General features: G+C 35.7%; 5 protein-coding genes across 6 annotated transcripts; all 5 read left to right on the plus strand.

Moving 5' to 3' along the window:
* The first annotated feature begins 44 nt into the window (after window positions 1-44).
* On the plus strand, window positions 45-3,276 carry LOC135792035 (uncharacterized). The gene is made up of 4 exons (XM_065302660.1): window positions 45-184; window positions 317-500; window positions 2,447-2,536; window positions 2,639-3,276. Exons 2-4 carry the CDS (start codon window positions 393-395, stop codon window positions 2,978-2,980), a joined length of 540 nt encoding a protein of 179 aa, XP_065158732.1. The 5' UTR covers window positions 45-184; window positions 317-392; the 3' UTR covers window positions 2,981-3,276.
* An 849-nt stretch (window positions 3,277-4,125) lies between these two features.
* Window positions 4,126-4,994, plus strand: LOC135792034 (uncharacterized). The gene is made up of 2 exons (XM_065302659.1): window positions 4,126-4,274; window positions 4,340-4,994. The coding sequence occupies exons 1-2, from the start codon at window positions 4,196-4,198 to the stop codon at window positions 4,912-4,914; spliced, it is 654 nt and encodes a 217-aa protein (XP_065158731.1). The 5' UTR covers window positions 4,126-4,195; the 3' UTR covers window positions 4,915-4,994.
* A 75-nt stretch (window positions 4,995-5,069) lies between these two features.
* On the plus strand, window positions 5,070-6,112 carry LOC135792033 (dnaJ protein homolog 1-like). Its single transcript, XM_065302658.1, has one exon. It carries the CDS (start codon window positions 5,114-5,116, stop codon window positions 6,074-6,076), a length of 963 nt encoding a protein of 320 aa, XP_065158730.1. The 5' UTR covers window positions 5,070-5,113; the 3' UTR covers window positions 6,077-6,112.
* Window positions 6,113-6,242: 130 nt separating this feature from the next.
* LOC135792036 (uncharacterized) lies at window positions 6,243-10,733 on the plus strand. 2 transcript variants are annotated; one of them, XM_065302663.1, is made up of 6 exons: window positions 6,243-6,421; window positions 8,701-8,832; window positions 9,906-10,007; window positions 10,063-10,143; window positions 10,213-10,365; window positions 10,430-10,733. In XM_065302663.1, the coding sequence occupies exons 2-6, from the start codon at window positions 8,704-8,706 to the stop codon at window positions 10,493-10,495; spliced, it is 531 nt and encodes a 176-aa protein (XP_065158735.1). In that variant the 5' UTR covers window positions 6,243-6,421; window positions 8,701-8,703; the 3' UTR covers window positions 10,496-10,733. The 2 variants fall into 2 exon arrangements, with proteins under 2 accessions (XP_065158735.1, XP_065158734.1); XM_065302662.1 differs by lacking the exon at window positions 6,243-6,421 and adding an exon at window positions 6,939-7,480.
* An 85-nt stretch (window positions 10,734-10,818) lies between these two features.
* On the plus strand, window positions 10,819-14,091 carry LOC135792053 (sodium/potassium-transporting ATPase subunit alpha-like). The gene is made up of 2 exons (XM_065302677.1): window positions 10,819-12,219; window positions 12,277-14,091. Exons 1-2 carry the CDS (start codon window positions 10,819-10,821, stop codon window positions 13,915-13,917), a joined length of 3,042 nt encoding a protein of 1,013 aa, XP_065158749.1. The 3' UTR covers window positions 13,918-14,091.
* Window positions 14,092-14,231: the final 140 nt, after the last annotated feature.

Genomic DNA, 14,231 nt, shown 5'->3' on the forward strand with positions numbered 1-14,231 from the left:
CGCGCCCGCCGAAGAAAAGCAAGAGTGCGGCCGCGGCGTGCGCACCAAGTCTCCGCCGGGAGTAGAAATAAGAAGAACTCTATTACGTTACGCGCATTCACTTTCCAACAACCGCGCACTGAACGTTCGAACGTGGCGCGCATCGGACGCCTTTTTTTACCATCTACGGTCACACACGCACGAAGTAAATAGGACCTCATTAGGGTCGCCATATTTAAGTCACTGTCAAATCACAAACAAACATTTAAAGAAAATAAAACCGTGTGACTTAAGTTAAGTAAACTTTACTTAAATAAAATATTTTGATTTGTTTTAGATCCTGCACCGTCCAAGGAACTGAATTAGGCTTAATTTAATTTATTATCTAATTGGACGTCGACCACAGCCGAAAAATGAGACAAACATGGATTTTAATAGGGGTGTGCGCCTTGTTTTACATCGTCGAAGGTAGAACCATCGTCAAACGCGACGCTTACGATGATTTGGATCCTACTCTGCAGGTAAGTGACTTAAACCACTAAATTCTGCATGTATTCAAGAAGTGAAACTGAAGTCATGCGCGTATTGCGTCATTATTTTATTCTAATTAACCGACAGTTATGAATAATTGCAAATTAGTTCACCGAGTGCGATTTGTAATTGAATAATAACCGGTTGCTGTTATTAAAAGTAAATTTAGTACGTTGCGCATGCGCGGAGCGCTAAAACGAAAAGCGGAAAGATGCTCAGTCGAGGTGATTTAATTAAGACCGGAGTTCATTATTTCCGAGTGTCGTCCGGTGACCGGAGTGAAAGTTTCAAGTCTCACAGAAAACGAAACCGAATTTTTTAGAAATTTTACATCTTAAACCACCATATTTAAACACACTGTATAGCAACAATAGTAAATTTAATTGTTACTTTCAATTTCATTCGAGTTCCTGGTTAAAATCATCTGTTAACATGACTTAAGTTAATCTTATGCGTTTGACTTACATTAGTAAACCACATGTTATTAAACGTGACTTAGAATGTCCTTAAATAGACTTACGATTTGCATTTCGCCGTTCACCACAAGCCACACACACACACATATTCGTATATGTTACATATTCACGACAGGGTAATAACCATTGATTTATTAACGTTTTATTGTTTTATACAGACATAAGAAAAAAATAAGTAAAACGTTAAATAACATGCGCAGTGTGCTTTCACGCCATATTAATATATTCTGATCTGGTTCTGAGCTTATGTTTAATTAGTGAGTTAATTAAATGCATAGCGAAAGCACCAAATGCGAATAATGTACTCGTATAAATTTATGTAATGCAATCAAACAAAAATTGCATTTTCGATTCGTATTCAAATTTGAAGCATGTATGCGTATGCGCATGCGCATTAAGCTTACATTAGTAGCACACATTTTATTCAAGTCACTCGTGTTATATAACACCATCGTGCTACTTTTCAGTTGAAGTAAGCCATTGAACTTTAAATCAAACATATTTTAGGCAATTTCAATTTCAAGATGATATTAAAAATAATCAATTTTATTACGAACGCAAACCACTTTACAGATCATTAACTTTTATTTGTGATTAATTTTTTGGGAACAAAAATTGTGCGGTTTTTGCATAATCGTAAAATTGACGAATTTTATAGACGCGTTTGCGCAAGAATTTAATAGCTCACTTTAATTCATCCCACGATGAAATTATGTCTGCAATATTCACATGAGCCGCAAAAGGACGAATCAATTACGCATTTAACACAAATTTCTTGTAATTCACAGAATATTTTAAACGTTTTAACAAGTTTAAACAAAAATATTTTGCAACTAATTATTCGATTGCAATTTGTTTGCATTGTTGCAATGCATTTCGTCCTTCACACCTCAGCAATCACTTTTCCAATAAACGTGTGGGACGTGCAGGAGTGTTATTTGAATAATATGCAACTACTACAGCGACACTTCAAGCGAGTGTCAATTATGCCAATTAACAAATTGCATATATTCACCAGAACTTGTTTAAAACAAATACAGAAGCAATAATTACGTCACGATTATTTTGTTTAATTATCAAGAGGAAATTGTAAACAAATGTTTTGTTTCTCGTTGTTTTTTTATCGCGTGCGATATGCGGAATTGCATAACTTATCTTCCGTGATATAAAATTACAATAAAACGTCATCAGGATAAACTCAACGATCCGATATGCTATATCATAATTTCAACGTTGATAAAAATCGCGATTATGCAATCGATGTGTTTTCACATTGAAATACTGTTTGCGTTTGCGTTCATTAAGCTATTAACGTCTTTGGTACGCGGATGTTGCAAACGCACGTGTGTGCTTGTCCTGAACATTGAAAACAAGGACAACCGACTTCACTTTCTATTCACTTTCTTTGCCATTTGTTGCGCATCTTGATTTTTTTTCTCTCTACAAAATTTTTTTTCTAGGAGGTCGAAGGCGAAGACATTGTCAGAGACAAACGGCATCAGGATGTTAAATTCGGCGTGAAGAACGCTCTCCTAGGCTTTGTGTTCAATGTAAGTTGAATTATTACATTTTATTATCACTTTCACTTGAAAAAATTTGCAACAAAAAAACTGTAATTTGGTATTACTTGTCTGTATGCTCTGCGCATATAGAAAATCAATTCGTTCATCGATCAAAAGACGCTGTGGATCGACCAGTTGGATCGTACGAACGTGGCGAAGAACGCCCAGCATGGTATCCACCCGCCCGCCGATCCAGTCACTTCCCTCTCGGGCGTCATCTCCGGCGCTATCGGGCAGAAACTGCAAGCCGCCGGGCCATTAATCGGCGTGGCTGTGCAGACGCTCACATCCGGCTCGGGCGGTCTGTCGGGTGGAGGCGGTGGCTTCAACATTGGTTCCCTTCTGGGTGGGCTTAGCGGAGGTGGTGGTGGCGGTGCTTCAGCTGGCATCGAGGCGGAGGGACACGCCGAAGTGAACGCCTTCGCTGGCTAAAACTTTTAAGCTACACTACGTCACTAGAAACTATAAAAGAAAATAGTTACCTACTTTTGTACATAATTTATTATTTGTAATATGTGTTTCATAAACTCTGCTAATTATCTATGCGTAAACTACTGTATTTTGTATTTAAAACATTTGCACGCCGACGATTTGCTCAAGAAAAACGAAAAAACCTTTCTCTTCGACCGCTGCCGACCTGCAGAGGGCGCTACTGCCACAATAATCTGTAAATAGTTTTAGAATCGAATGTACTAGCCGTAAGACTTGAATAAACTCGAATAATTTTATTATGCCTTGAATTACTCTAGTTTATGTCGACGTAAATGTCAAATTTCGTTGTCGACGTTTACGTGTGCTAAATACACATTGCACAATTTGTGCTCGATATAAATCTCAACAACTACGCCTCTCGAAATTGTGCTCACGTATTGCACAACTAACCAATTTCGTAGCTATGAATGCCAAATTACAGTTTCATGTAGTCTACTTCACTTTCGATTCTAATTCCAATCCAATGAATAGTAGTAATAAAATTATTTCTCTATTTCAGCCGTCTTCGGCAGCGAGTAAACCCAGAGTACTCACATCTACCACGAAGAAGCCCACAACAACACAGGATATTGTTATTTTCGAAAAGGATAAACCAGTTTCGTTAGATTTTCCGGGCGAATTATTCGGATCGTCTTTTAATTTGGTCACGAACTTATCGGAAACCGTCGGTGATTTCATGATTGTAAGTGGATTGATTACGATTTCATTAACTTGTTGAGATAATGGAATATGTTGCTTGATATTTTAGAATTCAGCATTGCGTACGCAACGTTTATTGGAGTCTATGCGGCCATTTTTACGTGCTATTTTTGGTGCAAAAGGACTTGTCATTGAAGCCACGACTGACAAGCCGATTTTTTCAGATCCAAACGGCGATAACGACGTTTAGAAACTGAACGAACCTAATTTAATTTAATTCATGTCTTTTAATTTAATTATTAATAAATATCTGAACACTTGAAACGTTCACGCGTTAATTTTTATTTTTTTGATGATAAAAAAGATTCTGTAAAATAACTGGAATCAATTATTTCTAATATATTTTGTTATCTCATTATTTAAGGACTGATTATAATTAAGAAATAATGTCGTAACCACTTGAGATGTGTGTATATAAACGCTGATCAAAATAGGATTGGATATATATCTGTCATCATGTTGCACCTGAAGCTTGTATCGGCGATTCTCTTGCTTGGATGTCTTACCTCCATCCAATGCGAGGATAATTTGTTACGTAAGTGAAATTAACCATGTTTATGTTATTTAGAGTGTTTTTTTAATATGTGCGTTTTTGTTTAGACATATTCTTGGGTATTATTCCTGAAGAATCAACATCTACAGATGCTCCTTCTAATAACTTTGATTACGAGTTCCTGGTTGACGCAGATGTACGTAATGTACCTTTCGACGATCCCAACTACACTTATTTCCCATTTATCAATAATGAATTTGAATTCTACGCCAAAGGCGAAGGCACACTGAAAATATCCCTCACCATGTACCCAATTGAATCCAACCAACTGTTCAACTACAAATTGCATATGGACAGTGCCTCAGTTGTGTTGACCAAAGAAGGTCTAGGAGTAGACACTAAAACCGAGGATTTCGGATTTCTGACAAATTCATTCCAGCATTACAAGCTGTCAATTGTAGAAGTTATTGATACAACAACCACTACAGAAGGTTCCGAGGTCACAACCGGGGTTCCCACATACCATCACGAGTTGATTCTTCATAATATCGAAGACCAAACAGATGCTGCTTACGTAATCGACGCAAGCGTTGACTTGATATATATCGGGTTCGGGGCACAAGATAAAACCGCCAACTTGATGATTGATATTAAGAATATTGTTAAGGAAGAGGAAAAGTGAAGCTTTTCTCTTAATTTTTTGTCTATATTTTAATTATTTATCTATATTAATAGATGAAAAATAAAAGATTTTAAAAATTGGTCCATTGGTTCTTGAATTATAATAAGTGTAACCCCATGTATTCTTTCTAAAATATAATTGATTACCATGACAATTTTTTTGTTCCTTTTGTTTTATTAAATGTCAGTTTATTCATATCATGGGGAAAGATTATTACCAAATCCTAGGTCTGAATCAAACCGCAACAGACGATGAAATCAAGCGGGCTTATCGCCGACTGGCACTTAAGTACCACCCTGATAAGAATCAATCAGCCGATGCTGATTCCCGCTTTCGGGAAATTGCCGAAGCCTATGAAGTGCTTTCAGACAAACGTAAACGTGACATATTCGACCGCTACGGCGAAGAAGGTCTCAAAGGTGGTCCAACCGGGCAAACTGATGGTACAGACGGAAGCACCCACTTCCATTACGAATTTCACGGTGATCCACGTGCTACCTTTGCGCAGTTCTTCGGCAATTCAAACCCATTTGGTTCATTTTTTGGTGATGATGACTTTGGTATGTTTTCATTTACTGGTGGTGGCCCAACGTTACAATCGGATAGAACTCTACAACAAGACAATGCAATTGAGCACGAGATCCAGGTCAGTCTAGAGGAGGTACTCCTTGGAGTGTGTAAAAAGATGCGCGTGACTCGGAAGATCTATGATTGTCGAGGTGCGTTCAAAACGGAAGAAAAATTACATGAGATCTACGTTAAACCCGGTTGGAAAGCGGGTACCAAGATTACCTTCGCCAAGGAAGGTGACAGATATCCGAATCGCATACCAGCTGATATAGTTTTTGTAATTCGGGACAAACCACATTTGTTGTTTGGTCGGTCAGGTGAAGATATCACTTTCCGAGCGAAGATTACCCTCAAACAAGCGTTGTGTGGATTTTCCATGAACATACCCACTTTACAACCGTCTGATGGTAATATCCTCTTGAAGATTGACAAGGAGATAATCACTCCCCGGACGGTAAAGAAATTCAACGGATATGGTTTACCTTTCATAAAAGACCCATTGAGACGTGGTAGTCTTGTGGTGACCTTTGATATTGTCTTTCCTCAACAGTTGACTACTGATCAGGCTGGTGTTCTGCGAGAAATTCTGTAACCTCTAGTGAATACATTAAAAGTTGTGAAAAGTCAACATTTAGGTTTATGAGTCTTTCTTTGAATGCAGAAGCGTGCTGAGTGATTATGTAAGCTCAAGAAGCATTAAGTCTGTGCGGCCTTGACTCATTAGACGAATGAAACGCACGGTGTTAACCGACTGGTTGAAAACGAGGTTGAAACACTGAATCTACTCGAAGACGCGACGTGAGCACCACTCGACGCGCACGTTCTCCACGTTGATGCAGTTCCTGAGTGCATTCAGTGCGCATCTTACTCAACTTAAGTCATATTGCTTAAATTAAGTGTATTGTGGATTATCATACAAAAGGGACAAAATAAAAAGGTAAATTTATAAATTGCTGTTTTGACTTAAGTCTAAATGCATTTAAATGCGCATCTTACTTAACTTAAATCATATTGCTTAAATTAAGTGTTTTGTGAATTACGATACAAAAGGAATTAATTAAAAGAAGGTAACTCTTCTTTTCCTACTTTGACTTAAGTCATTAGACTATTATTCGCAGTTTTTGTCCAGTGAGGTGACTTAAGTTAGTCATTGGTTATTGCGTCGGCTTTAATATGTGTCATGAGGTGAAAACGCGCTAGCAAACAATCAAACAATCCACTTGTACATGTGTTACCTAACGTATTCACGAATTAACACGCGCATCCATCCAAAGTGAGTTAAGTAATGATGAAATTAGAGCATAAGTGATGAAAATAATTACTTACCTGTGAGAAATTTTTACTTTAAATCTAAAATTAACCGAAACATTGAATTTTTAAATGACTTATTGGTAAAACTGACTTAAGTCACATTACATAATTTTAGCAATTCGCAATTTTTCTCCATTCTCTTATAAACTATAGTTTATACATACATACGAATGGAAATTCCGATATAAAATTAAGTCAGATACTTGTCTTAAGTCAGTTGACTTAAGCCAGTTACGACATTTCGTAAGCTTGCCGGTCATGTTGGTCACGTTGCAGCATTTGCAGTCATTCTTCGCCGACCGGTCTCGGGTCTAACCGCCATCATGACTTAAGTCCAGGTATTGCTTTCCATTGCAGCCGATCGACGTTCGGACGTTCATTACGCGTTTTGCGCGTTCATTACGTCGTCGTGTGCCATAGCGTCTACAAGTCTACAACTAAACTTTAAACAGAAAAAAAGAAACAAAGTGTTTTTCAAAACAATGTGCGACAGATAAGCAATGAATTAAAATATCGTATGAAAGTAAACGTGTTCTAGTTGGGCACGCCGTTCCAAGGATAATTGCATATTGTTAATTGCTTGATTTGTGCGCGAGACTAGAAAAAATTCTTCAATGTAATGTGAATGCGGGAGCAAAGTGCAAAAAAATGATCAAGGGCGAATCGGCGTGAAACAGAAAAGAAGGTAAACCAGAACATGACTTAAGTAAGATATTTTACGTATCGAAACATTGAACCAGCGCGAAAAATAAATAATTAGAAACTGTTGTTGGTTAATTAACTTTTACTTTTCATTCTTATAATTTTTACGATAATTTTTCGCTCTACATCGATGCATGTTTCTCTTTTCTAATTTCCATCAACATTATCAACATTTTCTACGCGCGTAGAATATCAGCAATTGCACGTAACTAATTGCGCGTCTAATTGATATTTGCGATGCGACCGAATCCGATTCGAATGCGAGCGTGCGCCTCGAAGGAAAGTTGTTACTTAATGTTTACTTGCATTACATAAATGCATATGTCGTTGCAAATTATACGCGAGTAATGTGCATGTGCACTTTGCAAACGACAAATGATGATAGATGCATGTAATGACTCGTTATGCAGAGAAATTGAGAAAACTTGACATGAAATTTCATGTGAAATTACACTCATCAAATTCACAATTTGAAAAATATACATTTTAAAGGCATGATTATCTCAGTTGGATTTATTATTTATGAAATACTTTCAATTTTGTTGTGTAATCTTAAATTTAATCAAAAAGTTTTTAACTTTACCAAAAATCGTGATTCATCAAAGTTTACGTTATTTCGTAATAAAAAAAATCATTTTTGGCCAATGTTGGAGTTGCGGTTTAAATATCAAATGAAAAAATCATTTTATTTAAAATAAAATACAAAATATTTATTTAATTCAATTGAAATGTTGATTAGTTGTTACTATTTGCTATTTGTTACACCAAGTTGCGACATTTGTTAATAAACAGTTTCAACGCCCTGTTTGGACAGCGTTTTCACTTTAACGCTCCATCAATGAGCGCTTCGAGGCATTCAATGTCTTATTACATCCATTACTTTCAATCTCATTGCACGCATAATAAAATTGGAGTACGAATAAATTTTTGAGGTTAGTTTCAACCACACGACGCTTTTATTTGCTTTTGTTGTTTGCTTGGTTGCCTAAACAGCAGAATTTAAATTACAAATGTTTTTAGTGTCGAAAGAAAGTCGATTAATTATTCATATCGGAATTCCAGCAGCCGTTGTGCGTGAAATTTCATTTTTCATGCCGCGCACAATTTGATTTGCATAAATGTGTTATAACATTCGTAGCTCGTAGAAAATCCATGATGACATATTACAACATTGTATTTTGTGTGTTTATTTATTGTCTCTAGGATATGACACGGGTTTTCAATCGTACGCTGCTGTTCCTCTTGGTGGTGACCACGCTGGTCGCCATTTCGGTGCAATTCTCCGAAGATGTCGCCGCCGGTGATGCAAACAACGACGATGGCGAAATATCAAAGGTGCGATTATGTTTCTGACCTATTCACCTATTATACCAACTAAATATTATCTAATTTAATTCATTCATTCGCTTTTAGTTTAAATTGTTTAAAGTGCTTTAAACATTTTAAAGCTAATATGTATTGCGACATTTTGTCGCTTCCTCAAGACATAACAGAAATATACAATTAAATAATAAAATAACATATATTATGTTAGATTGTATAATAAATTTAACAAAAACCGACATAAACTTACCTAATTAATATAATATACAGATATTATGTTTATTATTTTATGCTATTTCTATTAACAATTTCTCTTGTTCGCTTTTAAGTCAAGAGTTAAACGACACTTAAGTGACTTCTAATTGCTATCATCCGAGGAAAGTTTTCATCGTTATTCAGCATTGTTGCACTTTAATACGACATCAATATAAATTATTATAATGTGTTATATTCTCATCGTTTATAAAAACATCTAAGCGATTAACTTTAGAATTTTCGCATGAAGAGATGCTGGATGCTAACTTTCCATTCTCAATGTCACTTTACGTTGACAATTTATGATACTATCGATAGAAAAAATTTTTCACGTAAAAACCATTGAATTAATTTTGATGACACTGATTGGAATGATTAGTAAAATAATTAGTTGATAATAAGTAACAATTTAATTTAACATTTGTGATTTATTTTTCTTAAAACTTTTTTTCTTAAAAAAATCATTTTAAGGTGAATTTACTCGGTTTTAGTAAACAACTAAACAATTAATTGTTTAAACTTAAGTTAGTTGGACTTTATATCTTTGTAATAAATGTATTGTTAACATTATCGTTTTATAGACTCATTGCTATTCTTAAACATACTTTATAAAGTGATTGCATAAGTATAAACGCTTAGAATGCGTAAAGAAGTGAAAATAATCGCTAATTGTTTAAATTAAAGTGTCATTAATGCTTGCTAATTGAATAATGATCACTTTATGTTGCACAATCTTTTATAATATCTTTAAAATATTCTGCAATTGATTTAATCAAAACTTATTTTATTTGAAATTCAATTATTTATAAATATTTATGTTATATTTTTAGAAATTTATGGTTGCATCAACTCTACATAAAAGGCACAAACGAATGAAACGAGCTTCAAGAAAACCAGGATTTTTTAGAACATTATTTTCAGTTGTTTTTGATGTAAGTAAAAAAGCACAATAAATTTACATTAAAACATTAATAAAATAATTTTCAGCAATATAATGACACTAAATATACAATAAATAAAATTAGTTCATTGGTAAATGATAATTTCCTACCAGAGAATGCACCACCAGTAAGTTTATTCTTAATTATTTAAATTTTAAATTATTAAACGTATATTTTACGCGTTTTATATTTTTAGGTGGTTTCAACAACTCCATCAAGTATAGATCCGAATGTATCAACAACAAAAGCGCCATATAAAATCACACGCAGCGAATTTAACAGAATTGTCCAACGAAATCTACGAGGATTAGCACGTTTATATAACATTGAATTGCGAGATGCTTTAAAAGTGAATATATTTAGTTTTAAAATAACACTAATGAACAAAATAAATTAATTTAATTCATTTTTAGCAATCGGACAAAAATTGGGCAGAGTACAAACGGAATGCGTCCATTGAAGTCTCCAAATTCCTTTGACAAGCGTCAAAATAAGTCATAAATGAAGCTGTGATAGCTAAAATTACTTCCTTGCAACTTTTATATTTATTTTGATAGAATTCCAATCACAATTTCATTCTAATTGATTTTATTTTATTTTTTTGTCAATTTTGTAAATTTGTACAAATGAGTCATCTTATTATTATTATTATTACTCTGGGTATTGTTAATTTATATTCTTGGATTGATTCTTATTAAAATATTTATATAATCCAAACACAGATGGCGCTACTGTATTATATACTCAGTCACTGTCATAATTTTTCAGTTACTGACAAATTACCGTCATTCAACAACACAAAATGCAGATTAATGTAAACATGCAAAGTGTTTTCACACGACCATCCGCTCGGACCCTAACAAAAAAACGCCATGACCTTGAATCCTACAAACAAGACCTTCAAATCGACGACCATCTTATCACCATCCACGAGTTGGAAAAACGCTTCTCAACTAATGTAGAATCTGGTCTAAGCTCAGTCAGTGCGAATGAACTCTTAGCTCTCCACGGTCCCAATATGATCAAACCAAAAAAGGCAACACATAAATGTTTAATATTGACCTACCACATGTTCTACAATTTTGCGGTCCTACTATGGATTGGAATCATCTTATCCCTGACAGGATTCACAGTATCATACCTTCACAATCCAGAAGAAACGAAATATCACCAGGTTTATGTAGCGATTGTTTTGTTCATTGTTATCATGGCGACTGGTATCTACGGGTATTACCAAGAAGCCCAACATTCGCAGATTGAAGAAACCTTTCAGAAACTAATGCCGAAGTTTGCTTATGTTATCAGAGATGGAGAACTTATGTATGTGAATTCAAAAGATCTTGTTATCGGGGACTTGGTACGTCTGCAAGCAGGTGATTGCGTACCAGCTGATATCCGGATAACCCAAGCATCCGGATTGAAAGTGGATAATAGTTCCATCACAGGAGAAAATGAACCACAGTTGAGATCTATTGATATGACTGATTTAAATCCTTTGGAGACAATGAATATAGCTTTTAATGGTACCACGGTTGTTGAAGGCAGTGGTAGAGGTATCATATTCGCCTGTGGTGATGATACCTGCATCGGCCATATTGCTGCACTCACAGCAGGTTTAGAAATAACACAATCACCGATCCAGAAAGACCTCGCTAGGTTTCTCAGTATTATCACTGCAATAGCAATAGTCATAGGTGTTTCGTTTTTCGTAATCTGCATGTGTTTCGGAAACAATTTCTTCGAATCTTTTATATTTGTACTTGTCATCGTTGTCACTGCTATACCAGAAGGATTATTGGTTACTTTAACTGCCTCTTTGACGTTGACAGCCCGAAAACTCTATAAGAAGAATTGTCTTTGTAAGAACCTTAACGCCATTGAGACCCTAGGATGTATTTCAGTGTTGTGTTCGGATAAAACAGGAACTCTGACACAGAATAACATGACAGTATCACATATGTACTATGATGGAGTGAATGTTGATGTGTTGACAGAGAAGTATCTTCCTGCAAATACCCCAGGGTTTGATAATTTGTGTTTGGTGGGGATTTTGTGTAGTCGGGCAAAGTTTGAAGAAGGACAGGAACATCTCCCGGTTAAAAATAGGGCAACCAAAGGAGATGCTAGTGAATCAGCTGTTTTGAAATGTCTGGAGGTTTTCACAGGAAGACAAACGCGAGATATACGGAGAGAACATCGTAAAGTAAGTTGGGTTGCCTATAATTATATCAGGGAATCTAATGTGCTTTTATTCTTATAGATATTTGAAGTTCCTTTCAATTCTACAAGCAAGTATCAACTGTCAATTCATACAATCCCAGATGACCCACGTTTGTATCTGGTCATGAAAGGAGCTCCCGAGCAAGTAATAGAGAGATGTTCATGGATATCAATGAATGAAACAGTTGAGGAACTTACTGCTGTGAGGAAACGACAACTTAAACTTGCACTTCTAGAATTATCATATATGGGCGAAAGGGTTCTTGGTTTTGCTGACCTGTTACTCTCTGAGGAATACAAAGCTAATTACGAGTTTAACTTAGATAGGGATGACTTCCCCACAGAAGGTCTTAGATTCGTAGGGTTTATATCCATGATAGATCCACCTAGAACCGGGATCAAACAAGCAGTGACCAAGTGTAAAGATGCGGGTATTAAGGTCATCATGGTAACAGGTGATCATCCAATTACAGCAATGGCCATCGCTAAAAAAGTAGGGTTAATATCTCCCGAAAGCCTCACAGTGTTCGACATTGCATTGAGAAGAAACATATCAGCTAGTAAGATCACAGAAGCAATGACAGTCCAATGTGACGCAGCAATCATCACCGGAAGTGACCTCTGGGAGATGGATTCCGATGAACTTGATAACATAATCATGACTTATGATGAAATAGTGTTTGCACGGACAAGTCCCCAACAAAAGTTACACATAGTAGAAGCATTCCAAAGAGTAGGTTATGTTGTGGGAGTTACTGGGGACGGAATAAATGATTCCCCTGCTTTGAAGAAAGCTGATATAGGTATTGCTATGGGTGAATCCGGATCAGATGTGGCTAAAGAATCTTCTGATGTGATTATACTAGATGATAACCTATCAACAATTGTGATAAGTATAGAAGAAGGTAGATTAATCTATGACAATATGAAGAAAGCCATTGCCTACCTCCTAACCTCAAAATGTCCTGAACTAATGCCATTTGTGTTGCATGTGACTATAAACATTCCATTAGCTATAAGTATAATCTCAATTCTTGTAATTGACGTGGGGACTGATCTCTGGCCGTCGATTTCGTTGGTTTATGAAGAACCAGAAGCGGATACCATGTACCGTCCACCACGAGATGTCTCCACTGACAGATTAGTAACAATGCGGATGATTTACTACGCGAATTTGATTATTGGTGTTGTGCAAACCTTCGCTGGATTTTCATGTTGGTTTTTTATAATGGCTGAAAATGGGTTTCTTCCTAATAGACTTTATGGTATCCGTGAAGAATGGTATTCATCGCAAAATGATTTAGTAGATTCCTATAAACGTGAATGGTCCAGTGAAGAACGTAGACATTTAACAATGAAAGGTTTTTCTGCTTATTTCTTAGGAATAGTAGTTACACAATTCTCCGTGTGTATTATTGCTAAAACTAGAAGAATATCTATTCTGCAGCAGGGTATGGCGAATACTGTGATGAATTTCGGACTTTTATTCGAATTAGTTTTGGCATGTATGTTAGTCTACTGTCCGTACGTGAATGAATTCTTTTCGTTTTCGCCTGTGCAGATCTACGTCTTAGCACCGGCGATACCATTTGCACTTTGTATAGTTTTAATGGATGAGATGCGGAAGGCGTTGATAAGATGGCGGCCGGGCGGGTGGTTCGAACGAGAAACTTACTTTTAATTAGTTTTTACGTCTTTAAGTACAAAGTTTGATTGTGTTTTAATTGTAATTTTATTGAGTTTAGACTAGACACGTTTTATTATTATTAGTTTCAATTAAGAATATATACCAAATGTTTATAAATTAAAAAAAATTATATTCAAGTGAATAAAGTATAGTATTTTAATGATGTAATACCATAAGTATTAGTTTTGATTTAAAATTTCGTCTGCATGACTTTAAACGTGTTAAATATGATTAAAATTCATAGACGTTTGTCGGCCTGGAAAAAAACAATTGAACATCCGGTGGATTGAAGTCAACACGTCTGTTGA

Source organism: Atheta coriaria, unplaced genomic scaffold (assembly GCF_025399875.1).
Source record: "Atheta coriaria isolate IRGN ID8LTWV9N9 unplaced genomic scaffold, Caltech_Dcor_3.1 hic_scaffold_5_pilon, whole genome shotgun sequence".
NCBI classification, from domain to species: Eukaryota; Metazoa; Arthropoda; class Insecta; order Coleoptera; family Staphylinidae; genus Dalotia; species Dalotia coriaria.

Coding starts and splice junctions, on each gene's coding strand:
- LOC135792035 (XM_065302660.1), top strand. CDS start 393: ATGAGACAAACATGGATTTTAATAGGGGTGTGCGCCTTGTTTTACATC. Junction 501..2,446: donor ATTTGGATCCTACTCTGCAG/GTAAGTGACTTA, acceptor TTTTTTTTCTAG/GAGGTCGAAGGCGAAGACAT. Junction 2,537..2,638: donor TCCTAGGCTTTGTGTTCAAT/GTAAGTTGAATT, acceptor CTGCGCATATAG/AAAATCAATTCGTTCATCGA.
- LOC135792034 (XM_065302659.1), top strand. CDS start 4,196: ATGTTGCACCTGAAGCTTGTATCGGCGATTCTCTTGCTTGGATGTCTT. Junction 4,275..4,339: donor ATGCGAGGATAATTTGTTAC/GTAAGTGAAATT, acceptor GTTTTTGTTTAG/ACATATTCTTGGGTATTATT.
- LOC135792033 (XM_065302658.1), top strand. CDS start 5,114: ATGGGGAAAGATTATTACCAAATCCTAGGTCTGAATCAAACCGCAACA.
- LOC135792036 (XM_065302663.1), top strand. CDS start 8,704: ATGACACGGGTTTTCAATCGTACGCTGCTGTTCCTCTTGGTGGTGACC. Junction 10,008..10,062: donor TATTTTCAGTTGTTTTTGAT/GTAAGTAAAAAA, acceptor AATAATTTTCAG/CAATATAATGACACTAAATA. Junction 10,366..10,429: donor AATTGCGAGATGCTTTAAAA/GTGAATATATTT, acceptor ATTCATTTTTAG/CAATCGGACAAAAATTGGGC.
- LOC135792053 (XM_065302677.1), top strand. CDS start 10,819: ATGCAGATTAATGTAAACATGCAAAGTGTTTTCACACGACCATCCGCT. Junction 12,220..12,276: donor TACGGAGAGAACATCGTAAA/GTAAGTTGGGTT, acceptor TTATTCTTATAG/ATATTTGAAGTTCCTTTCAA.